The 26,677-nt window shown below is 35.2% G+C and overlaps 1 protein-coding gene and 1 non-coding gene across 4 annotated transcripts in view; both read left to right on the top strand.

Moving 5' to 3' along the window:
• ZNF638 (zinc finger protein 638) overlaps positions 1-26,677 on the top strand; it is a 77,009-nt gene that overhangs the window by 8,369 nt on the left and 41,963 nt on the right. For 2 of the 3 annotated variants that reach the window (XM_040623328.1, XM_008699981.2), the window contains exons 2-8: positions 5,694-7,209; positions 12,000-12,061; positions 16,223-16,261; positions 17,474-17,766; positions 19,046-19,323; positions 20,719-20,865; positions 21,994-22,116. In XM_040623328.1, the coding sequence (XP_040479262.1) occupies positions 5,896-7,209; positions 12,000-12,061; positions 16,223-16,261; positions 17,474-17,766; positions 19,046-19,323; positions 20,719-20,865; positions 21,994-22,116 (2,256 nt within the window). In that variant the 5' untranslated portion in view covers positions 5,694-5,895. The remainder of the gene's footprint in view (positions 1-5,693; positions 7,210-11,999; positions 12,062-16,222; positions 16,262-17,473; positions 17,767-19,045; positions 19,324-20,718; positions 20,866-21,993; positions 22,117-26,677) is intronic. The other variant, XM_040623329.1, reaches the window with a different exon arrangement.
• LOC121101123 lies at positions 9,079-9,185 on the top strand. The gene has a single exon (XR_005833069.1). It is a non-coding gene; the product is annotated as a U6 spliceosomal RNA (small nuclear RNA).

Genomic DNA, 26,677 nt, shown 5'->3' with positions numbered 1-26,677 from the left:
GTATTTACATACACAAGCCTGAAAGAAGTTATATCAAAATACTAGTTCATTCTAGGATCATGGTTTTTTAATTGTAAGGATTTAATTTAATATTTTTTATTTTCTATAAAAAGCATATGTTACTTATATAATCAGGAGTAAAATTTATTTTAAAATATTAATATTTAGTTGCAGTTGTTTTCAAAGCAGGGTTTTAATAATGAAAAACTCAGATCTTAACTCAGGTTTTTCAAAGTTTAGTGATTTCATAAATTGCTCTAGGTGAACCATCCTCTATGGCTAGAGCTCAGTTACCCAGAAAATGGCATATTCTCTAATAGTTATGGTCAATAAAGATTATATTTACTGTGTCAGGCATTTGTTCTGGCTATCACTTGTTACTTTGTATAGATTCTGTGATATTGCCAAAATTTACAAATTACTGTCATATCACTGAAAGCCATTCTTGGTGAAACCCCTCGGGTTTCTTGTAGTAGCAGATTTGGAGAACAAGGATTCTCTTACATTTGCTATTTGTGGTTTAGAAACCAGCTTGACTTTATTTTTTAATTTTTATTTTTTTTTTAAAGATTTTATTTATTTATTTGACAGAGATAGAGACAGCCAGCGAGAGAGGGAACACAAGCGGGGGAGTGGGAGAGGAAGAGGCAGGCTCATAGCAGAGGAGCCTGATGTGGGGCTCGATCCCATAATGCCGGGATCACACCCTGAGCCGAAGGCAGACGCTTAACCGCTGTGCCACCCAGGCGCCCCTGAAACCAGCTTGACTTTAGACATATGTGATGGTAGTACTACGTATTTATTACGTAATTCTATTATATGGGTATTTTATCTTTAATCAGCATTTTGTTTTGTCCATATGTGAATTTAAAAAAATGAAAACAACTTGAAGGGTTTTATGTACTAGTTGTTATCCTTAGGGTATATCCTACCAAGGATGTTTAATATTCCTTTTTACAGCTGCAAAATGCGGTATACCATAGTTTATTCGACCAATCTCCAGTCTCTCCAAACCCTCTTAATTGGAGAGGTGTGAAAAGGGAAACATCCAGATTTTTAACTATATTTTATCATTTTGGTTTCTCTGATTCTTATGAGACACTAACTCCATCTTAAGAACTGGAGTGTTAGCTTTATAAAGGAAGGGATCTATTCTGGGCTTAATAGCCTTGCTACTTCCCCATGTAGACCAGCACTGTTAAAGTATTTGTTAAGTGGATGAATAAGGCTTGGGTTTGAAGTTATTCCGACATACTTATGCTAAGAAGACAGTTTCTTTAAGTTTTTAGGAGTAGTTAGCATCTTTTTTTAGGTATCTTGAAAGAGCTCATAGTCGATTTGGAATTTTCCTTCTGAATCTGTTGAGAAGGTGCTAAATTCCTGTGCTTCATCTAGTGGTTATCATTTGCATTGAGTAGTAGTACTCTGAGGCGTTATTGTTAGGGCTGAAGTTTAAACAAAGGGGAGAAAAGTTAAGCAACAAAGAAAAGGATGCTGATTGGTGGGGCTTGCCTGTCCTTAAATTAGAATTGAAGAAATGAGGCTGGAAAATTATATAATTGCAAAAGGGAAGTTTGTAATACCATACAAATAGAAAGCTTGAACTATAAATACCAGCACCTTTTTAGTCAAAACATTTTGTTTGCAGTGAATGTGAGTGATAGTTTTAAGAGAGATTAAACTATAACTTTCCTAAATGATTAAAAAATCATTAGAAGATCATAAAAAATGATTTTTTAATCATTTAGGAAATGTGCTTACACTTACAAAATATAAAGACAGTTATGCAAATGAAATATGGGTGTACTCCTTAAATTTCATTTACAAAAAACCCACAAGGTTACTCAACATTTTTTTAACCATTGAAGATCTGTTATTTGGCATATGGATTGTAGGTAGACTTTTTATTATATTTTTAAAATAGTCTGTGTCAGTTCTTACCAATGCTCCACATTGTTTCATGCTTCTGATTTAACATTCATGTCATTGTAGTGGGAATAGAACTGGAGAGAGCTGAGCACTTGTATAGTAAAGGAATTCATCGTAATTTCTCTTTTAGTGATGTTGTTTTGATGAACTACTTTGTCAGAAAATTTTCTGGGGCACCTGGGTGGCGCAGTCGTTAAGCGTCTGCCTTCGGCTCAGGGCGTGATCCCAGCGTTCTGGGATCGAGTTCCACATCAGGCTCCTCCACTATGAGCCTGCTTCTTCCTCTCCCACTCCCCCTGCTTGTGTTCCCTCTCTCGCTGGCTGTCTCTCTGTCAAATAAATAAATAAAATCTTAAAAAAAAAAAAAAAAAGAAATTTTTCTACCGGGATTGAAAATGATAATGGTAGCATAAGAAGGTATTTGATGGTTTTACATTAATGGGTCAGTGTCTGAAAATGTTACTAAATGCAATCTAAAATGAAACACTATACTTAGAATAGGTCTTAAATTCAGAAGGAGTCTTGGGATAAAAGTTGGAAGTGTTGGCTTAAAGTTCAGAAGGATTAAACTTGTTCTTAGTAAGGAGGTTAGTTGAAGTGACATATTAAAAGAGTGACATTTAATTATAATGACGGATTTGCCAGGATATGCATATCTGGAGAGAAACTTTCTTAATTCTAGCCAGCAGCAGGTCCTGGAATCTGAATGTTTCATAAATAAGTATGACTAAAAAAGCCCCTTGTCTTACCAAGAGAGAATGGAGAACAATCTCTTTGGGAGAGCCAGGACTGCTGTTAACTTATTACTGTGTCCTTATTATGTTAAATTTCACATTGGGACTAACCACATAAGACCTCTAGTGTGTGTGCGCACGTGTGGGTTTTAAACCTCCTAAAAAATGCAAATAAGCCAAATCTCTGCTTACTCAGAGTTGAAATTTAGATTAGGGAAAGGCCTTTTAATTCTTCTCTTCATTTATATTCCACACTGTTCTATGGATATTGAATCTTTCAGGACTGATATTCATGACTACAACACTGATACAGATAATGGCATTTGTTGAAACATGGAAATAATTCTGCCCTGATTAAGTAGCTTTCTCTCCAAGGGTGGACCTTCACTTTCCCCAATCTTTTAGTCCCTCCCTGAGGACTGTCCCCCTCTCCCCCAGCAACTAAAAGCTTAAGGGGATAGAGGAAGGAAGGGCTCAGGACCCTGGTTGCACACTGTAAGTCACAAGTTACTGTTCTAATTGTTCATTGCTTGTGCTTTACCAATTACTAAATATTTCAAGTATCACCTCTGGGTATAAGCATAAAGAAAACTCAAGTTTAGGAAACACAAAATGAAAAAGTTTCTTGATAAACAGTGGTATCATAGAGCCTTTAATGTACATTGGCATCATGTCTTTCTAAGAAGGGTATCTAGTGCATGCATTTTAGACTTTCTTGACCGGGGAACTTGTTTGTGGAAGACCTACAGTCATACAGGATAGTAATTTCTGCAGAATACAGTTCATGAAGGACTGCTGTCTTTCATTCTATAAACATATATATGTACACATATCAGTGTAAGGCTGTGCTAGACACATTAGGAAATATGTAGATAAGTTTTTGCCTTTAAAGAACTTAAGACGTAGATACCTGTAAATGATACTTGTTCACAATTCCATGTGGTAATTAGATGACTGACTGAAATCTGTTCTTTTTTATTTCCTTATGGAGGAGAAACAGTATTTGGGAGAGTTTGTGTTCCTAATGTTGTGGGAGTCTTCACCAGTTAAGGAAAATGGTGCTGAAAGAGTTTGAGTAACTAGATGACAAACTGCTTATATAAGACAAAGTTGTTCTTGGAAATTTTAATTTTGTAGAAAATAGACACAGTTTCATATGACTGTTGTTTAAAAAGACCTGGAGTTTGTTATAAGTGAACATTATTAACAGAGAATGTGGGTATCATTTCATAGTTTGCTAAACTTGTGTCTGCTGCTTATATCTGTTGAATTAGAAGCTTGTGTAATTTTTATTGTAGTGTTGTGTTTCATTATGATTTTAAAATTAATTATGTATGTTAATAATGACTTTGATTTTGATCAAATAGCTTAACAAATATTTAAGCGTATTTTAAGTAGGAGAAGAGTTTATGCTTAAGATAATACAGCAGTAAACACATGCTTTTAATTGATAGTAGATAGTTTAAAAAAAGACACATATGAATACAAATCGTAGTAAAAGGTATGAATCCCAAATGGTACAAGGAACAAATAAAGTTTGTTGAAAGACTCACCGGGCCTTGGTGGTCAAAAAAGGTTTAATGGAGGCTGACCATTGAGTAAAATCAAGTAAGTCAGGTCCAGGGCAAAGTTATTTTGTTTGTTTTGATAGGAAGAGATGGTTGGAAGGGAGTGTGTTAACCAGATAAAGCCCACTTCTCAGCCAAATTAACATTTCACTAACATTATGTGTAAATTTAAAAAGGGTATAGTTGAGGTATGGATGAAGTTGTAGCTTGAACCAGAAAGTGATGATCGTCAAATATCATCTGTACTGTGGATTTTCATAGTAGGTGTAGATGCCTCAAGACCTCATGTTTCCCACCTCGCATTTTTGTCAGGTATAAAAGTAGGGACCTGATGGAAAACAGGCATAGTCTGTGTTTTGTTTTGTTTTAAACTAGAAGAGGGAAGTCAAGTTCGGTGGTTGCTGACCTTGGTCCTGAATGATAGCTAAACTACTATTTTTCTGAGACCCAGGTTGGAATGAGTTGTGCTGTGCTCTGATGGCTGGACAGCAACCAGTTTAATACAGTATCTGGGAACTGCAAAATAGTCTTGCTTACATCTGTTAGTGGTTAAGAGAATTCGTTATGGGGCTAAATTACCTTGAGTGCAAATCTTGGCCCAGTCATTTATTATCTGTGCAATTTACTTAACTTCTGTGCCTTAGTGTCCTTGTCTGTAAAACTTAAATATTTCAAGGGGTTGTTGTGAGAATTAAACCAATCCATGTAAAGTGCTTAGAACAGTCACTGGCACATGAGCAGTATAAACTTAGTCATTGTTATTGTCGATATATATTTGCCTGTACACTATGGAGGGAATCAATCCAAGAGAAAGGTGACTGGTGGTTGTGCGACATATTATGTTGTATGTTATAATCAATTCCATGCTGCTGCACACTCTTTTGTCAGACTCTAGTTAAGTTATTGATGATAAATTTTCATCTTAAAATTTATTTAACAACAGTCTAGTTTATTTAACAATAGTCTAATTGCTATTTGGAATTTGTGAGATGTGATTCCAAGGAAGACTGTGTCTTGGAGAAATGGGTCTTGTAAAATTTTAGTCTTACCGTTTCTGTTTTAATGGTTTGTACATAACATACATATTAAGTGTATGTCTGTTTCTAAGTATTTTAATGCCTTCATCTTTTTTTCCAGTAACAAAGCGTGAAATAAATCCCCAGTGTTTTTCAAGATTATTTAAAAGGATTTATAATTACCGCTCAGCACCTAGGACAGCACCCAATGCAACACTTTGTACATGAACTCTGGCTTGAGGTTTGGGGTTTGTGTTCTGGATTCAGGAAAGAAAAGAAGAGAACGTTTTTGGGAAAGTTAACAATTCTCGTAAACACTCTAGAAGTATATGAAATGGAGGATGGTTTCATGGCTTTATTTCAGAATGTTTTACACTGGCTGTAGAACCCACTTCATGAAGTAGTTTTGAGTTAAAATGATCTAATATTTGTGTTTTAACTTTCAGCTTTGTGTTATTCTTGGAAAATTTCGCACCACTTGTGAATTCCTTGAACCTGGGCATTGCAAACCCACTTCTGTTGGGCCCATCTCCTTTGCACTTTGCTCAGATTAAGACTCAGTTGGCGCTTCAGCAGCTGAATGCCGTTGCCTCACATAGTTCAACACCACCTTATACTTTATTAAATCAGGCTTTCTTGAAAATAGCCATGTCGAGACCCAGGTTTAATCCTCGAGGAAACTTTCCACTTCAGAGGCCACGAGCACCTAACCCTTCTGGGATGAGGCCTCCAGGACCATTTATGAGGCCTGGATCCATGGGTCTTCCAAGATTTTACCCAGCAGGGAGAGCCCGTGGAATTCCACACAGATTTACTGGCCATGAATCTTATCAGAACATGGGACCACAGAGAATGAATGTTCAGGTAACTCAACACCGAACTGATCCAAGATTGACCAAAGAAAAATTGGATTTTCATGAAGCACAACAAAAGAAGGGGAAGCCTCATGGCAGCCGGTGGGATGATGAGCCTCATATATCTGCATCAGTGGGAGTGAAACAGAGTTCTATAACACAGGTTACAGAGCAGAGTCCTCAAGTGCAGAGTCGCTATACAAAAGAGAGTGCCTCAAGTATCTTAGCAAGTTTTGGATTATCTAATGAAGACTTAGAAGAACTCAGTCGCTATCCTGATGAACAGCTAACTCCTGAAAATATGCCGTTAATTTTGAGGGATATAAGAATGCGAAAAATGGGGCGCCGATTACCCAGTATACCTTCTCAGAGCAGAAATAAAGAAACGCTTGGTAATGAGGCAGTTTCGAGTAATGTGATTGATTATGGGCATGCAAGCAAATATGGCTACACAGAAGATCCACTTGAAGTACGTATTTATGATCCTGAAATTCCAACAGATGAGGTCAAGAATGAATTTCGGTCACAGCAGAGCATTTCTGCATCTGTTCCCACTCCAAATGTGATATGTAATTCTATGTTTCCTGTTGAAGATGTGTTTCGACAGATGGACTTCCCCAGTGAGTCCTCTAATAATCAGTCCTTTTTCCCAGTTGAGAGTGGAACTAAGATGTCAGGCTTACACATTTCAGGAGGACAGTCAGTCCTTGAACCTGTAAAATCCGTCAGTCAATCCATTAGCCAAACAGTTAACCAGACAATGAATCAGTCTCTTATTCCTCCATCTATGAACCAGCAGCCTTTTTCATCAGAATTAATTTCAGCTGTAAGCCAGCAGGAGCGGATCCCACATGAACCTGTGATTAATTCATCTAATGTACATGGATCAGGAGGAAGTAAAAAGAATTACCAGTCAGAGGCTGACATTCCCATTCAGTCGCCCTTTGGGATTGTGAAAGCATCATGGTTACCAAAGTTTTCACATGCTGATGCCCAGAAGATGAAGAGACTTCCAACTCCCTCTATGATGAATGATTATTATGCAGCATCTCCAAGAATATTTCCACATTTGTGTTCTCTGTGTAACGTAGAATGTAGTCATTTGAAGGTGAGTGTTTTTAAAGATCACTGTATAATGATACTCAGGGCCCAGATTTCCTCTAAATTTTCATATTATGCTTGTGTTAACTAGGCGTTGAGGAAATGGCAGAAATTATTTGTGATTGCAACATCACCACTTAGTTGTAATCTAAGTAGTCCTGGCCTAAATACTGACTTGAGTGTTAGGCTTTCTGTATTCCTGTGACTGGGCATACAACATAGTTTGTCCATGTACTTTGAACTTTTGATTAGTTCTCTCAGAAAATTCATGCAACATAAAATTTATAAGACAAACTGTGGACTTATAAAACAATCACATGAGTCAACTTTAAATAAATCTGTTACTATACAAATATAAAAAGTTGGAATAAAATATTTGTACTGTACACTTTAAGAGAGAGTATGTTGTAGCCTTGCATGTATCTTCGTGTCTTGGCTAAAAGACAGTTAATGTTGACTTAAATATTTTCTGACTCTAGCTACACTAGGATTTTTAGTGTTTGATGAGAAGGAGCTTCCTAAATAACTTAATCCATAACAAAATTGAGTCAAGAGTAATTATTTTGGGGTCAGCTGTCAGCTCAGAGAATAGTGTAAAATGGTAGAAATTTAGAGAGAAAAATCTTAAAAAAATAAAAAAAGGCATTAGTACCTCTGTGGTCAGTATAATTAGAAGAAAGTATTTTATAGAGGTGCTGAAGAGTAACATAGAACGTACTCTTAGATAGTACAGTTGACTCTTGAACAGCTTGGGGTTTGGGGGTGCCAAATCCTGCAGTTGAAAGTCCAAGTTGACTCCTTAAAAACTACTAGCCTGTTGACTGCGGAAGCCTTACCAACAATATAAATAGTTGGTTAATACATTTTATATGTTAATAGTATTGTATGGTGTATTCTTATAATAAAGTAAGCTTGAGAAAAGAAAATGTTAAGAAAATCATGAGAAAATGTATTTATGTGTACTGTAATAAAAGTTTGTGTGTAAGTGGACCCGTGCACTTCAAACCAGTGTTGTTCAAGGGTCAGCTGTAATCGTGGGTGGATTTGTGTAGGAATTTCCCAGTATGTTTTATTTACTTAATGTATATTTGGAAACCACTTTTATTTCTGTTCACTAATGTGATTTGTAGATTTATATTATAAGTGGTCAGGAAGGAATGTACTTCCCATGGAATAAGCTTCGATCATTGGTTATATACTTTGAATAGGCTTAAAAACCAATAGGTGTTTAATTCTCTTTTTTTTTTCCTTCTTGCAGTGCTGCCCATTTATTGTCTTTGTATTATCCACTCACCAGATTTCAGCTGATGCTTTTGCTAACTCTAGCAAAGGAAAGCAGTATTCCTCCTCATTTTAGCCAAATTTGTTGAGTTCTAATGAAATAATAGTTGCCTTCCCTATCAAGGGAGGTAGTCAAGTCTTGAAAAATCTCAGAATAATTCATAGCACTTAATCTTTAAGTAGCGCTGGCCTGAGTTCTGAATTGAGTAATAGGCTCTCTGTATTCCATTTGAACTTTTATTTAGTTATGATGAATCCAAGAAAGGTATCTTAAAAGAACTTTAAGTTTTTATTTCTTAGACTGGAAAAGGTATATGTTTATTCAGTAGGTATTTACTGATTACCAGTTTCATACATGGCTATATTAGATGCTGGGCAGCCTCACTGAAGAGGAAAAATGACACACCTAAGGAATTTAAAAAATTCGAGGACATCAAATGGTTCAGTGATTGCAATTAACTTGTTTGGGTGTGCTGTGGGGAGAGAGATTTAATATTTCAATCTTGACTTCAGGCTTATATCCATTGAGGTCAGCTTTATCAGTTTATCAACACCTAATGTGTATTTAGCAGCATATAATTAAAAAGTATAAATAATGCTCACTTTGGCAGCACTTATACTAAAATTGAATTAATACAGAAAAGATTAGCATGGCGCATGTGCAAGGATGACATGTGAATTCGTGATATGTTCCATATTTTTTATAGTAAGTGTAGTTACCATCATCATCTCACACAGATAAAACAAAAAGAGAACGCAAAAAAAAAAAAGTATAAATATACTTGCTGACATCAAAAGACTAGTTGGATGAGATTAAGTGACAGTGACTAACTGTATCGAGTCTGGCCTGGAAGGATTTGGGAGGGAAGACTTCATGGAGTTGGTTAAATATGGGTCTTAAATAATGAGTAGGCTTCAGATATACCTACGGGTGGAAGGATGACATTTCAGATGTCAGCAGTAACAATAGGTACCAAGGGCCTTCAAAAGCTTAGCTTAAGGAGTTTAGACTTGAGGTGAGAGGCATTAGGAAGCTAATTAAAGTTTTGGTATGTGAAGTGACATGTTCAAAGTGTATTTAGGGAGATAAATCTGGCAGATGTATTCAGGGTGAATAGGAAAGAGAAGAGATATGGTAGGGCACTGCATATGAGACTTCCCTAGTTCCTTCAAGTGTAAGATGGTGAAAGTCTGGGTTAATATGATAAAAGTAAAACTAGAAAAAGAAATCATTAGTGATTCATTAGAGTTCGCAGAGATTGCCATTTAAAACAAAAAACACCTTTTTTTTTAACAGAACAGCATGATGGATCTAACTAATGAATTCTTTACTACTGGATGACTACATGATAGGGATTTGTGAACATGGACTTAGATGGTACAAACTACCTTTTGTTTCTGTGTAATATATCTTGCTGCCTTGTAAATGTGCATATGTATGACCTTGTAAATAATATAGCCAATAAGTGTAAATTACCAGTTGCAATTTTTTTTTTTTGCTAAGTGACATTTGACAAGTACGTTCTCCATCGCTGAATCTTTAAAACTATAGCCTGCCAAAAGCAACAGTAGAATGTGAAATGTATTTCTTTTCTAAATTGGGATTCAGATGTCAGAGGAGGAGCTGTGCTCGGTTTAGAAGTTACGTCTTTTTGGCTGTCCTCAGCTTAGAAGCTGTCTTTCTGACTGAAATAATTCAGTTTGAGAAAATATTAATTGACATAAAAGATTTTTGAGTAGTTGGAGGATAGGGTAAACTCTTACATGGGTAGGTATTTTCATAGTTTGATTCTGGGCCTACTCAAGTCTACGGCATTTCCAGCTTAGTAGGTAATTATCACTTTTTCTCTGGAGAGGCAGTACTGCTTTTGGACCCTTATTATCTAATCTGGATACTGTTACTAGAGAGTCTAGAAATTGGGGTGGCATAGGTATATTTACTGAGCTTAAATCAAATAATACCAGTGAGTGAAAGTGGGCCTGTTAAATAGTAGTGTGTGTGTGTGTGTATGTGTTTTTACATAAATATATATATATATATATATATGTATGTATGTGTATATATATATATATATATGAATATATGTGTAGAACTGGAGAGTATGCCTTAAATAGGGCAGCTGTCAGCATCAGCTGATAGTTGCTATACAGAATACATGTCCGGTATTGTTTTTTCAAGAAAAGCTGGAAGTTTGGATTTGGGGGTAAAATCACTGGATTTTTAAATGATAGCAACTTACTCAAATAAAATGCTTTATGGTCTAAATAAATCATGCCCAATCCACTATTTGCCAGTGTGTCTGTTTTATGTAAACAATGTTCAGTTAATGTCAAAGACATGGGTTCAGCAGTACTAGAGACTCTTAACTGCCAATCTCTTCTACCTTTCTATATGTAGCATTGAGCGGGATATGCAAACATTTTTTTGCAGTCCACAGTCAGTTCCATGGCTTAATGAAATAGTTTAGGGTTTTTCATAACCTGTTGCTGAGTATTGCAAATAGAATGCACTTGTCTTCAGATAGTTCTTGACAAGGCGGATTCCAAAATTAGTGTCAACTGTGGTTTTAACTGTGGAAACTTCTAGTTTGTAGCAATGACATACTAAAATGTTTTTGAGATGGAAATGAATAACATTTTCCTCAAGGAACATTTTAAAATATAGAACTGTTGAGTAAGTTTTTTACCTATCCAAATGCTGGAGAAACAATAAAACATTGAGTAATAATACATGTTGCTTTTAACTGTTTCACTTGGGGGACTGTATCTTTGAAAACTGTATGTTGTCTTTTTTGAAAATTTTAATCAGATGTATCTGCCAAGAACTATGGGTACAGAATGTAATTTCAGGGCAGATTTGTAAATGAAGTAATGTATTAAAAAACCATTTTGTTCAATGTAAAACTCTGTGTTAGGGATATTGTGTCTTTGAAATGGTGTTACTTTCCCTTAAGTACTGAAAATAAATTAGATTTAGTCAGCAGTTTTTCATATTTTTACTAATCTTATCCTTTGTCAATATAGTGGGTACCTTGTTTGGAATGGTACTGGCCTAAGAGGTAGGATTTTTTGTTATTGATGTTGTTAGCTTGAATTTAGAGATATAAGTAACTGACACTATATTTTGAAGATGCCATTTCAGATACTGTTTTATTTATAGAGTTTTTGGTGTTTTCTGGAGTATTTTTATATGTAAGATGAATTATTTCTGATCAGTGCTTTTGTTTTTTCCAAGTTTAAATATATATTTGATTTCAAATGAGTTCCATGGTATGATTTTTTTAAATGTTTTGTATACTAAAAGGTTTCAAAATGGCATCAATAAGGTCTGGTATTAAGTACCTTTGTTTGAAGGTGCTTTATTTTTGTGAAATATTATTGAGTAATCAAATGTTTCTTATAACTAAATTTGTTAATTTTTGGAAAAAAATTATCCTGTGTCATTCTTAAAAGCCTAATTTCATTAGTCAATGTGAGGAATATTCTAATTTCAGCACTTTTCTCCTTTTACAATAGGATTGGATTCAGCATCAAAATACATCTACTCATATTGAGAGTTGCCGCCAGTTACGTCAACAGTAAGAACAAGTTTTTCCTTTTTTTAGGTAGCGAATTTATGAAATAGTTAATGTTCAGATATGACTGTTTAGTGTGGTACTTTAGAGAAAAATATTTTTAAAACGTTATTACCTATTTGAAATATTTTATAAAGGATATATTATCTTTTTCCAAAAGGAGAGAATTAAATATGATCTTTTCTTTGACTCTCTCCTAATTATTCCCGGTAGATAGACTTTTAATATCATGGGTTCATTCCTTGCCGGCTTGCTTTCCTTGCAATGGTTTATCTGTTTTAGAGTAGATAGTCTTCCCTTCTCCTGTCTGCCCCACTTTCCCAAAGGATAAATAACTAAAATAACTAAAACCCCAAACCAAACACCAGTATTTAATTTCAGGAGTAAAGCTCTCCTCTGGTTTAGAACCTATTTTAAGAATAAACCTTAGGGGCACCTGGGTGGTTCAGTCGGTTAAGCGCCTCTTGGTTTTGGCTCAGGTCGTGAGCTTGAGCCCTGTGGCTGGCTCAGTGCGGAGTCTGCTTGGGATTCTTCCCCCCCCTCCTTTTCCCTCCCCTTCTGCTCCTTCCGCTGGTTGCTTGCTCACGTGTGTGTGCGCTCTCTCTCTCTCTCTCTCACAAATAAATAGATAAATCTTAAAGAAAAAAAATAAAGGAATAAACCTTAAGTGGGAGATAAACAAGCTAGATTGTGTTGGTTCCTCAGTATTGGTTCTTCAGTTCCTCGACCTTTTGCTTTTTTAAGACAGACACCTATGAAGGTGAAAAGTGTGACTTCAACAGGAAACTCATATATCCCTTGGAGTAACAAACATCATTAAACATCATTAAATATGATGATATAGTTGTGTGTCAAGTTACCGATCACTAGACTGATAATAGTAACACGTTTTGGGGCAGATGATTTTGTCACAGCTGTTTTGGGTTTTGGTTTTGTTTTTTATGAAAACGTTACCAAATTTTTTTGAGATTATTCAGGACTCTTCCAGTCATAAGTGATAAACTTTGAATTCAAAGTAGTTTTTATTTTTATTTTTTTAAGATTTAATTATTTTATTTATTTTAGAGAGAACCAGCAAGGGCGGGTAGGACCTTGAGCAGGGAGAGGAGCAGATCGTGGAGTGGAGAGGGAGGGAAAAGGAAGGGAGAGAATCTTGACCAGACTTTACACTGAGCATGGAGCTCGATGCAGGGCTCCATCTCATGACCCTGAGATCACGACCCGAGCTGAAACCAAGAGTCTGACGCTTAAGCGACTGCACCAGCCAGGTACTCCAAAGTCGTTTTTAAAGTAAGGGAATTTATTAGTTTGTTTAACTGGGAAGCATAAGAAGTGATTCTAGTTTTAGGAACAGCTGAATTGGATTCTGAAACAAAAATCAGAGTAGTCAGAAATTGTTTCTTGGCTGTTCTATTCTCTTCTGCTTTGGCCTCATGAGATCCCAGGTACACTTCTCCACGAAGCAAAATGACCCCCATAATTCTGGACTTAAATGAACTGTGTAGTTAGTAATTCCAGGAGTTTGAAACAAACATAACAAAAAAACCCTCAAAAAACCCTCTTTCCTCATAACTCCTATATAAGTCCAAGGTTTGACTCTTTATTGGTCCACTTTGAGTTAGTTGTCTGTCTTGAAATCAGTTATAATAGTTGTGAGAATTGGGTACTCTACCCAATGTGTCATTTGCCCACTCCTGCTGTTGAGTGTGATGATAAGCCCTACCTGAGTCATATAGACTATGAGTAGAGATAGAGTTTCTTCCCTGTGTAAATGCTGTGCAGACAAACATAGGAGATAATTTGTTATCTGAATTAGAATTAGATAGGCCTAGCTGCCACTGTAAATGGAAAATCTCTCCTAAGCCACAAATTTTCTCACAGATACCCAGTAGGAGGTCTAATTTTTATGAAGGTGAGGGATTTAAGTGGTAGTGAGTCATTTGCTGTAGGTAGGCATTCATGTTAATAAGAAGATTCTAGCTACATACACTGCCATTAATTTACTAGAGCAAATGGCACATATGCCTATTAAAGCCTTCTGTGTAGCTAGCCTTTTTTTTTTTTTTTTCATGCACTTAGGCCCTGATTTTAAAGTGCTTTCTGTGCCTGTCACTTTATTACTCTAGCCTGCATATTTACTTTTTTCAGGTTGTGTGCTCTTGAATAATTCCTTCTTGGCTTTCTCTGTATTGCAAAAAAATAATGACAAAAAAATAGATTTGATTTGGTGCTTGGGATTATTCCATGGCAAAATATATGCTGTTCCATTCTTTGTTTTTTTAAGCTACATTGTGTTTCTTTTTGTTTCTGTACCTTAATGTATTTAGTTATTCACCTGCTGATGTATATTTAGGTTCTTACTCCTTTTCTTAAGGCTGATTATCTCTTCCCTGTCTTTGTCTTTGTTGGATCTTTCTGGATTATGGTACAGGAGTAGTTGGTTAACCTGAGAAAAGATACAGTACATCAGAATTTTAGTATTAAAAATAAATAATAATAGCTATATTCTTGTTGTATGTTGGGCATAATTATAAGTCTTTTACATAATTTAATTTTTAAGGCAGCCTTGTGAGATGTATGTATAATGATTATTTGTGATTTTACCAGTGAGTAAACTGATGCATAGAGAGTCAACTTCCCTGCTATCCCACAGCAAATAGTTATAACTAGTCTGTCTAGCCCATGGATCTTTACTCTTTTTCCCCTTTTTCTGTTCAACAGATTATTCTGAAAAGTTTTTAAGCTGCAAAAGTTGAAGGGATAGTAAACATTCATCTATTCATCTTTATTCACCAATTATTACCATTTGCCACATCTGTTTTATATTTTTATTAAACTTTTTTGAACTATTTGAAAATAAATTGCAAACATGATAACTTTACTCCTAAATTCAACCTCTATCTCCTAAGAATAAGTAACTGTTTCTACAGTGGTTATCTGTTATAACCCCATTGAATCCCTGCTAACCCCCCAACCACACTCCCAAATCAGGAGTCACGACCCCGAGATTATGACCTGAGCTGAAATCAAGAGTTGGACACTTAACCAACCAAGCTGCCCAGGAGCCCCCCAATTAACCGTTAGAGTCCAGATTCTCTAGAAAAGTTGAGGAAGATGTCTTTTTTGTAGGCTTCTGTGATGTTACTCTTCCGTGTACTTTTTCTGTCCATGATTACTACTGAATCTCTTATTGGTTTGTCTTTGTCTGCTTTAGTCTTTGGTGTTGGTGTGAATAAATTCTGTCCTCGGCCCTTTTTTTCCCTACAAACTATATTCTGTGTTAGTCTTACACAATCTTTGTACTATACCTGTGGCTTCTGCATGCCTATTTTTTAAATATCTCAGTCCTCATCTTTCCCCATAATTCCAGATATTTGTTTCCAACTGAACTGAAAATATTCCTTTGTTCTCTTCACTTCAGAAATGTTTATTGGTTCCCTGTTGCCTTTTACCTATGTGCAACCTCCTTACGTGATTTCAAGGACCTTCACAAGTTCCTTGTGGAACTCTGAGCTGCCTTTCCAGGTTTTCCCCCCTCATAATTCCTTTTCATCATTTCCATGCCACAGCCAGACCAGTTCCTGGAATAGAACACTTGTTTTGCCTCTAAATTCTTCTAGGTATGGCCACTGCATGAAACCTACCATGCCTATTGGTAGACCTTTTTAAGGGCTACCTGAAAAGTGGCCTTTTCTGCAAATTCTCCCCTGATTCTTCCACCAGATGTGTATCTTCGAGGGCTGCTTGGTACAGTGTAAAGGGCACCATACATGTTGTATTCTGTAGAGTGGGGCCCCCTGGAGTTCTGCAAAGCACGTGAACTGTCTTTGTCTTTTAACCCTTACCTAAATTTGTGTCATGTATCTATTCTGTACATCTTAACACTTGTATGTGTATTGCCTATTTTACTTAAATAAACTTTGAAGTCTTTAATGTATTGGGAGTGTGTTTCTTTTCCTTGAGTTGCCTACTGAATAATGCTTTGATTATTTATTGGATTAGACACTCAAATCATACTTTCAAGAAAATGTTCATATTTTAATATACTAATAAATTACTATGTAAACTTAGGCTTTGAACAGTCCTCCTGATACATTGCAGGGAAAGATTGAGACATATAGTCTCATTTTAACTGTTCATTAATACTGTTCATTCTCAAAATAGGTATCCTGATTGGAATCCTGAGATCCTCCCATCAAGAAGGTAATTCTTTTGAATAGTGGTATTGTTGAGGCTTGATTTTTCTTTTAAAAGTAAACAGGTTCTTTTTTTAAAAAAGGTGTTGTTTTTAATTGAGTTCCTGTTTTGATCATTTTACTTTTTTTTTTTTTTTTAAGATTTTATTTATTTATTTGACAGAGAGAGACAGCCAGCGAGAGAGGGAACACAAGCAGGGGGAGTGGGAGAGGAAGAAGCAGGCTCCCAGTGGAGCAGGGAGCCCGATGCGGGGCTTGGACCCAGGACCCTGGGATCATGCCCTGAGCCAAAGGCAGATGCTTAACAACTGAGCCACCCAGGCGCCCCTGATCATTTTACTTTTAAACATCAAACAAATGCAACAATCTTTATGAATCTTTCTTTAATTATCCCAGCTTAAATGTGATAGCTTGCCTCTGTGAACTTCTATTTTTTTTAGTCTTTTCTGAAAATACTTAATGCTTTTGTTATTGTTTTGTGTGTGGGGTCTTCCGTTATAAATGCCTTGAAGGCTGGGAATGGTTTTGTTTTGTTTTGTTTTTTTAAAGATTTTATTTATTTATTTATTTGACAGAGAGGCAGTGAGAGAAGGAACACAAGCAGGGGGAGTGGGAGAGGGAGAAGCAGGCTTCCCACTGAGCAGGGAGCCCGATGTGGGGCTCGATCCCAGAACGCTGGGATCGTGACCTGAGCCGAAGGCAGATGCATAACGACTGAGCCACCCAAGCGCCCCTGGGAATGGTTTTATTAAGCTTTATATTCCCTAGGAGGTCCCTGTTTAATGTTTGTATATACAAGTACAGCAGTCAAAGAAATATTTGTATATAGCATAATCTCTCAGGAAAAAAAAAAGTTGAAAAAAATTTATATAAATCATTTCTTAAATTCTTTATATAACTTAATACTTTCAATATATAGTTAGCTATAAAATGGCACAGGAAAAAACCCAAGAAATTGCCGGAGGATATTCTTCTGTATATTAGCAAAACAGAGATCCAAGCAATTAGAGGGCCGAGCATCTGTTCTGATTGCTTCTTATTTATCTGTGAGGGTGAATTGCGTCATAACAAATAGGTTTTTGTTTTAAATAAATATATGGTATCAGAGTTTGGTTTTGTTTATAGTCTGTTGTTAAGAAGGAACTCTGTCATTTAACTTAATATGACTTAAATTTACATTAAATTGCTGAATCTTTTGATTCCCCCCCATACTTTATAGAAATGAAGGCAATAGAAAAGAAAATGAAACTCCAAGAAGACGTTCTCATTCCCCCAGTCCTAGACGTTCTAGGAGATCAAGCTCTAGTCACAGATTCCGTCGATCTCGAAGCCCAATACGCTATATATACAGACCAAGAAGTCGAAGTCCAAAAATTTGCCATCGTTTCATTTCTAGATACAGATCCAGATCCCGTTCACCGTATCGAATGAGAAATCCATTTAGAGGTAGTCCAAAATGTTTTCGATCAGTTAGTCCTGAAAAGATATCACGGAGATCAATGAGATCATCAGGTACACTTATGGTTATGAATAATAATATATACTATAATATATAATACAACATAATAAATTCACTTATTTTGACTAAATTTTTTAGGCTTTTTTTGTTTGAATTTTTAAGTTCTATTTTTTTAAGATTTTATTTATGTATTTGACAGAAGAGAGAGACAGACAGCGAGAGAGGGAACAAGCAGGGGGAGTGGGAGAGGAAGAAGCAGGCTTCCCGCTGAGCAGGGAGCTCGATGCGGCGCTCGATCCCAGGACCCTGGGATCACGCCCTGTAATGACTGTGCCACCCAGGCGCCCCTAAGTTCTATATTTTTAATAAGTTTGAAATCATGACTTATATACTACCATCAAGATTTAACAAAAATTGACATTTTGAACTATTTGCCTTAGCTTTTTTAATAAGAGAGAAATGAAATATTCTTTTTTATTATATTTTAGAATGTCTTTGTGAAATTGGCGCACATCCCAACCTAGTCCATTCTTCTTCCTTTTATTAACTATCAGAAGAAATGTGGAAGAGTGTATCTGTCTACCCAAAATGAAATGTAAAAACCACTGATATGCCAAGATCTTAGTTTGCCCATGAATTACTCTAAAAGATTTTTGAAATTTCTCATATTTTCAACCTGTGTCTTAATATTGGTTTAGTGACATTTCTAGACATAGCTCATATATGTGTCCTCTGAGATCTTTTTAGAGGTCTCTGAGGTTTTCCCTTTTCCAACTATATGTCTGTGAAGCTGAATTTCCTTTATACATTTCAACCAAAACAACGTATCCATCAGATTGGATGCAGAAGCAGATCTGAGAATTCAAGTTTTAAGCCCAACATGAAAGTGTTTGGGAAGGTACACAGTGGTGCTACTCATTTAACTAATTTTCTGTTTGTTTGGGGAATTAAAGTTGTTTTTCCTAAAAATGTTATTGTAACACAGGAGTTTATTATTAAATGCATTAGTAAATATTTAAAAAAATTCGATTTCAGTTTCTTATGGTAGATACTAATAAATTAAACACAAAAACTCCTTGGAGCCCTCAGTTTTTAAGAGTGAAGATGGATACTGAAATCAAAAGTTTGAGCACCACTGGTGTAAGATAAGCTCATAAGTGAAGATTTAAAGACTGAGAATTGTTTTGGATATATTTGATTTCTGTCTGGTGTCACAGTGGCTCTGTGTGATAAATATTTGGGCAGTTGAGGAGTTACTCTTCTTTAAATAATGTGATGGTTTTCACCTTAAGTTCTTTTCAGTTGAAGTTGCATTTATGTCCTTTTTACTAGATAAAAAAAAAGCATTAGAAGATATAGTACAACGATCTGGACATGGGTCAGAATTCAATAAACAGAAACATCTTGAAATAGTTGATAAAGGACACTCACCAGCACAAAAGCCTAAAGCTGGCAGTGGATCAAAGCCATCAGTTAAATCTACAAACCCTACAAAGAGTGATGCAAATTTGGGGGGACATTCTGCTCGTTACAAAGCCAAGAATATTGAAGATGACACCTTACCAGAATGTAAGCCAGTGTCTGAAAAAGCTGTTTCTCTCCAGCGTAAGGTCAGTAGTTCTTTAATTTGTTAGTGTAAGTGTGTACATACATGTGTCATTATGATACAAAAAAGTTGTTTGAATTTTTTATTTTCATATTTTAAAAATTTGAAATCATGACTCGTAAAATTATGTTGATATGGATATTTTATTGGTTGTACTTATGAATTTAGTAAAAGTCCATTAATTCAAAATCTTGTAGCTTACAAATCCTAGAGGTTTGGCATTTGATGTATCAAAAGTGAACATTTTGATGGTTTGGTGTTTTTGGCTAACCCCACAGGCAGGTAGTTGTGATGAGTTTTGCTATCTGGTGGGGGAAGTGAATGTAATCACCAGCAGGTGTTCTTGTAATTTTTGTCTGTAAGCTGTAAAAGTGAGTCTCTACTGAGAATTGACCATTTTTAATCTATTTTTTACTTTTTTGCAGTACAGTTCAGAAGACAGATACTCTGTTGTCCATAGAGTGTAGAATAGCCTATTTTCTGGTACTGATTTATTGGTGTATTTTGACTGTAACCTGCTAGTTAAAATACTGAGATATTGTTTTATTGTATATGTTAATTACATTACTATTACAGTAAATAGTATGTAAAGCATCCTGAGAACATTAGAGTAATTGCCAATGTTAGGGCAGATTATCAAATGTTTAATGTAATATTACCAAGTCTTCAGGTATTTAGGTATCCATTACTCTTAACATTGTCTGAATATTTTCAATAAGTATAAATCCTTGCCTTTAAAGAGTTTGTATTTAGAAGGATACACTTAAAATAATCAACCTGTAATTACACAATTTTGAAGAGTGTTAGGAATAAATTTAAATACAAGGAAAATTTTGAAGAGGCTTTTAAAAAATTAATCTGTAATACTCTTTTCATTTTGTTTCAAGACTTCTAGATGGTGGCAGTGGAACTTTTTTTTGAGTTTTTAATATAGGTGATAAATTTGATATCACAGGGTATTCAGATTTTATACATATTATATATGAGTCTTTTAAAATGTTATACCTGTATCATTTCAACTGTTAAAACACAAAGTACACAAAGCTATACTTTTATTTTTATTAGTGATGGGCCATGTAGTTTTACGTAGAAAAATATTCTTCTGTAGTTGTGGACCATTCCATAGGTCTTGTTTGTTACAAAATGCTTCTAAACCAAAAAGAGCATCTGTGATTGTGTTACCTGTAAGCTCTGATCACTGTTAGGGTTGAGTGGTAAATTATAAAATGTATCTTTTACTACTTCAGCATTTAAAAAATTTTTTTTAATTGTGCTAAAATATTTAGAAAAGTCTGTTTAAAGGACTTAGGTTAATGGTAGAAGATTTTATATTGGGAATTATTATTGTACTTCATGGCTTAATTCGGTTTGTTTTTAATTTTCTTTCATTCAAAAATAGCTTCGGAAAGACCAGTCTTCGCATTATGGGTCAGTTCTTCTTATATCTGAATTACCAGAGGATGGCTGTACTGAAGAAGATATTAGAAAAATATTTCAACCGTTTGGGAAAGTTAATGATGTCCTTGTTGTTCCTTATAGAAAAGAAGTGAGTCATTCACTCTGTTCTAAAAATAGATACACAATTACTTAATTATAAACTCAGATTATTACTTTGTAAAGATCTTTTAGCAACTTTTTACTACATATATAATTGTTAATTGAGAGTTAATGTAAATGCTTGGATTCCAGTGAACAAGGTCCCCAAATACCATTTTATATCTTTTAAAACAGGGGTTGGCATACTTTTTCTGTAAAGGGCCAGATAGTAAATATTTTAGGCTTTGTATACCATAGGATTGCAGCTATTCAATTCTGCTCTTCTAGTACAAAAACAGCCATAAATAATATACAAACGAATGGGTATGGCTGTGTTCAATAAAACCATTTGCAAAAACAGGTGGCAGGTTATAGTTTGCTTTCCATTTCTTTAGCACACTGGTAAGATTGTACTAAAAAATGATTTTGTTGTACAGTATTTTTCACATATGGGTTATAGTCCTATAACTCACACGGTAAAGTTCATCAAAATTATGAACAACCCCAGACTAAGCAGAAGATAAAATTGTGAGACAAAACGGGGGAACATAGTTGGTAGTGTTCTTTATTGCAAGAAGCCTTAAAAATGTCAGACTTAACAGCAGCTAGGCAAGATCCTGCCTTTTCTCCATTTATTCCATGAACCCTGCCTTCCTATTTCTCATTGTTCCATGAGCCTGCCATAGACCCCTCTTCTTATCTTGGTAATGGTATAGAAATTCTACAAGGTTGGGGCGCCTGGGTGGCACAGCAGTTTCGCGTCTGCCTTCGGCTCAGGGCGTGATCCCGGCGCTTTGGGATCGAGCCCCACATTGGGCTCCTCCGCTATGAGCCTGCTTCTTCCTCTCCCACTCCCCCTGCTTGTGTTCCCTCTCTCGCTGGCTGTCTCTATCTCTGTCGAATAAATAAATAAAATCTTTAAAAAAAAAAAAGAAAAAAAGAAATTCTACAAGGTTAAATGTCCATTTCATGTGTGAAAACACCCTGGAGATCAAATGACACTTTAGCAAAACAAAAAGAGGTAAAAGCAACCAGGACTTTAGGTAATTTCCTGGTTTTATGTTCCACAAAAAGTACTAAGTCATGCAGAGAATTTTGAATTAGATTTTTGACTAATAATTTGATACATTTTATTTAGGCTTACTTGGAAATGGAATTTAGAGAGGCGGTTACTGCAGTCATGAAGTACATTGAAACAACTCCTCTTCTGATAAAAGGGAAAAGTGTGAAAGTATGTGTTCCAGGAAAGAAAAAATCACAGGTAAACTGGATTTAGATCATACATGTTTAAGTTTGACTTTTTAAAGTATGATACGTACAGAAAAATGCATAGAACATAAATGTTCACTCAATAGATTATATGTGTATGGATTGAAATACATTGAAATTAACAACTTTATATCTACAGAAATAGCACTATTAAATAGTGTTAAATGTCAAGCAATAAACGAGGAGAAAATACTTAACAAAATTAGCAAACATCTCTGAAGCCTACCTAAGTCACAAACTAACGTTAACAACATCCTGGAAGCCCCTTTTGCATACTTCTACCGAATCCTTATACCCTTCCTTTTGTCCAAAAGTAACCCCTAACTTGATTTCTAATACCATAGTTGAGTTTTGCCTGTTTTGAACTTTTAAATAAACAGAATTATAGAGTATATATATTCTTTTGGGCCTTTTGCTTCCTTAGAAATATTAGTTTATGAATTTAGTTTTTCTAGATCATTTTTTTATGCTTTAGTTTACATATTTATTGGTAATGTCTATAGGAGTACTTAAAAATATTTAGTAAGTTTTACTTTGTGTATGAGTGTTCTTTTCATGTAATTATTATATTTGCTGAAGAATGTCTACTTTAAAGGGGCTTTGTAATACACATTTTTCAATCAGCAATTTGATTTGGAGATCTAACCATGTTTGTACATACGGATTTTCCTCGTTCTTCCTAACTTCTGTGTGGTATCACTTTGTATGAAAAACCAGTTATTTTACCAGCTCCTCATGGATTTGGTACTTGGGTTATTTCTAATTTTTCACTATTATAATAGGACTTTATGTTAACTTCCTTGTATATGGCTTTTTACAGGCCTTTCTTATGCATTTATGGTGCTGTTTTTAAGGTGGTATCTATAGTGGAATTGCTGGGTAATAGGATATACAGTAATATCAGATCTCCTGTTAAGTAGCTATAATAATTTACAGTCTGATGATAATAAGAGTACTAGTGTTTCTGTATTATCTTCAACATCTTAATATTTGCAGTTTTAAAATGCAGTATGTAAAATATGCGATTGAGCTTTAATTGCATTTTCTTGATTATTATTAAACTTCAGTATCTTAGTATAATAGCTGTTACTATCTTAATGAGTTGTGTATCCCTTTTCCCATCTTTCTATTGGGCTGTTTGCCTTTTTTAAAAAACTTCATTTGAAGGTGTTCATGATTTTGTATTACTTATGAGAAGTATTTTCTTCCAGTATGTTGTTTTATATGTATATCCATATATAAAGTTTTTAATTTCAGTGTACTCAAGTTGATTTTTTCCTCTTCTTAATGGCTTCTGCTTTTTTCTCTTTTGTCTTGTTTTAGAAGACCTTCTCTATACCAGTGGCAAAAAGATATGATTCTGTTACTATTTTAATCTGTAAATTGTGGTTAATGTGTTATTGGGATCAGTACTATTTCCAAAATGGATAACCAACTAGCCCAACACCATTTATACCTAATTGGTTCTTCCTCATTGATTTCAAAACTATCTTTATGTGTATAAATTACCCTACACATATAGATCTCTATCAGACTATTGTTAGGTCAGTCTGTTTATTTCTGTTACAATACTGTGTGATTTCAGTTACTATAACGGTTACTGTAAGTTTACATAATTGCCTGTCTTTCTAGTAGAATCCTTTTTCTTTGTATTTTGAAAAAATAAAATTTATTTGGGGTATTTGGGTGGCTCAGTTGGTTAAGCATCTGACTCTCGGTTTTGGCTCAGGTTCTGATCTCAGTCCTGAGATCGAGCTCAGTCCTGAGATCAGGCTCCACGTTGGGCTCCATGCTTAGCATGAAGTCTGCTTGGAATTCCTTCCCCCTCCCTCTCACTCTCCATCCCTCTCTGCTCCTCCTCCTGCTCATGCTTTCCTGCTCACAGATGCATGCATTCTCCCTCTCCCTCTCTCTGTCCCTCTAAAATAAATAAATAGATAAAATATTTAAAAAAAAACTTATTTTGGTTAATCTTGAACATTTTGTCCTGCTATTGGTTTTAGAACCCGTTTAAGTTCTCTGAAAAATCTCATTGGGTTTAATATTGTATTGAATTTGTATTGATGATTTATAATACTTTCTGTTCAGAAACAGGGCTTGTCCTCATTTATTTAGACTTCACCTAGTGTTTTTTTGTAGTGTTCTTTTGTAATGTTTCCATACTGTACATTTTGGAGGGGATGTTAAGTTTATTTCTCACTTATATATTTATTTGTATATATCATAAATATTACTTAAATTGCTGTTCCGTAAAGGATCTGTATTTTTTATTTCCTTTATGTTTTCTGGTTAGTTACTGCTAGGGTAACCCATGATCCTAGGTGACATCTGCTGCCTGCCATCTATTTATTTCCATTGTCCTGATTTGAATAATGAATTTTATGGTAACCCTAGTTATTAACAATTTTATCACTTAGGATTTCTTATATTTTCAACTACCAGAAAACTTCACCAGTGGTTTATGAAAGAAATAAGAGGTTTATTTCTCTCATAACAGAAAATCTGTAGGTAGGTGGTCCATGGCTGGTGCAGCAGCTCCATAATACCATCAGGAACCCAGGCTTTTTGTTTTTCTGATTCACCACCTTTAGCATGTACTTTTCACCCTCAGTTGTAAGATGGTTGCTGTACCTTCTGGCATCATTTTTATCTTCCAAGCAGAAAGAAAGAAATAAAGGAATAAAAATCAAAAGCAAAAGAGGGTTTTTGATTTTTATTTATTTATTTATTTTTTGTGGAAGAATGAGTTCCTCAGCAACTTCTACCTGCGTTTGACTTACCAGAACAGTGACACATAACCTTCTCTAGTTGCAGAGGAGGTTAGGGAGCAGCAAGAATTGAAGGTATAATTTAAGAATATACACTTTTTCCTGTAGACAGTTAAGTGTTATTCAAGGTTTTGAACAGAGCTATGACACAAAATGGATAGATTAGGTAGATTCATTTGGGAGTGTTCTGCAGAGTGAATTAGGCAAATGACTGAAGAAGGCAAAGAAAGTAAGTTTAGCAGATTATTAAAGGAGAGAAGAGAAAAAAACCCACTGAAGTCCATTTAGAAGACTCATCTAGCCAGCCAGCTTACTGTAATGATAGTAATGATTTCAGGTAGATTAGTAAACTTGAGATAGGAGGGAGAAATAGCTTAAACCAGTTACTCTCAAGTGAGATCTGGCTGATCATTAAATTTTGGGAACTGGGGAGAAAGTCTTCTTTAATACTGAAAAGTTTAATCTGGGAAAATGGGTGAATAAGGATATATCTAGGTTATTAGAATATTTCAGTAAGATTAAAATACTTCTCTTCCATAGCATTTTAATAAGGTTGATAAGGTAGCAACAGAAGTCCAAGAAGAGCTCAACCATATTTACTATTCTGATTTTCATAGTAATGAATAGGGAAAGCTATCAGCTCTATAAACCAGAAAACATGCGATCTATATATCAAAAATATTGATATTCTTCAACTAAATATAGTTTGGATGGGGCTAACTCATGACTCCTGTGGTAATCGAGCAGCCTTCCTAGGGACTGACTGAAGGAGACCCCATAGAGAACTCCAGCCATGGCTGTTTGAGATTGGAAGTGTATAGATAACCTTCTTAGCCTCTTATTATGGGGGAAGACATCAAGTTTCCTTGCCAGAGCAAGCCAAAAATAGGCTAGGAGCCCAAACTAGGAAGAAGGGCAGTGCTGTAACTTTCGTGGTTCAGATCTTAACCAAGACAAAGGTTTCTGCCCACATTTGATATTTCATATTAGGACTGCCTTTGACTCTGGGTTTGATTCAAAGAATATTTTCTCCATTTGGCTACTTCTTCAAATCGATAAAGAAATGCTACGGGAAAGGTGAGAATTGCCCACATCCCTGTATTTAAACCTGAATAATTAAAATATGAATCTGCATAGCTCTTAACTCAGTTACCTTGTCTTTAATTACAAGCCAGTGTAGACTTCAGTTCTTAATACTGATTCTTAAGCCATTTTTGAGCTACCTTCACCACCACCACTACAAAGAATCTGATGAAAGCAAGCATTTTTTTTTTTTCCCCCACAAAAGAACAGTAGTCCATACTCCCAAAATTTTCTTTAATGGAGCAGGAACACTTGATCTACAAAAAAGTATCAGATTTTCCATTGCAACTATGAAATAGTGCTGCAGCTCAACTCTACAGAAACAAAACGAAAACAACACTTCCAAATTTTAATTTAGTATTTTCAGCAAGATTCATGGCAACATTATATCTAAAATCCAGAGTAGGCAGTCAGCTAAGATCCAAGAAGATTTCATGGAAATGAAAAACAATGCTGGGAAACAGTTATCAGTGGTTTGCACATTATAGAAAAATCTAATGAGTAACAAGGAAATAAAACCAAAGATATAATCAGAATTCATCAGATGAGAGTTGAATGTCATTTTAATTGAAAAACTTTCTTAAAAATCTGTTATGTCAGGCATTGTGGTATCTGCAGAAGAGTGATGAACAAGACAGATGTGCTCTCACTTTTGGAACTTATAGTCTATTAGTGATGAAGAGGAAAGACATGGTGGATATA

The sequence above is a fragment of the Ursus maritimus genome, unplaced genomic scaffold (genome assembly GCF_017311325.1).
Source record: "Ursus maritimus isolate PB19 unplaced genomic scaffold, ASM1731132v1 scaffold_6, whole genome shotgun sequence".
Classification (NCBI taxonomy): Eukaryota; Metazoa; Chordata; class Mammalia; order Carnivora; family Ursidae; genus Ursus; species Ursus maritimus.
This window is presented reverse-complemented; position numbering and strand designations above follow the sequence as displayed.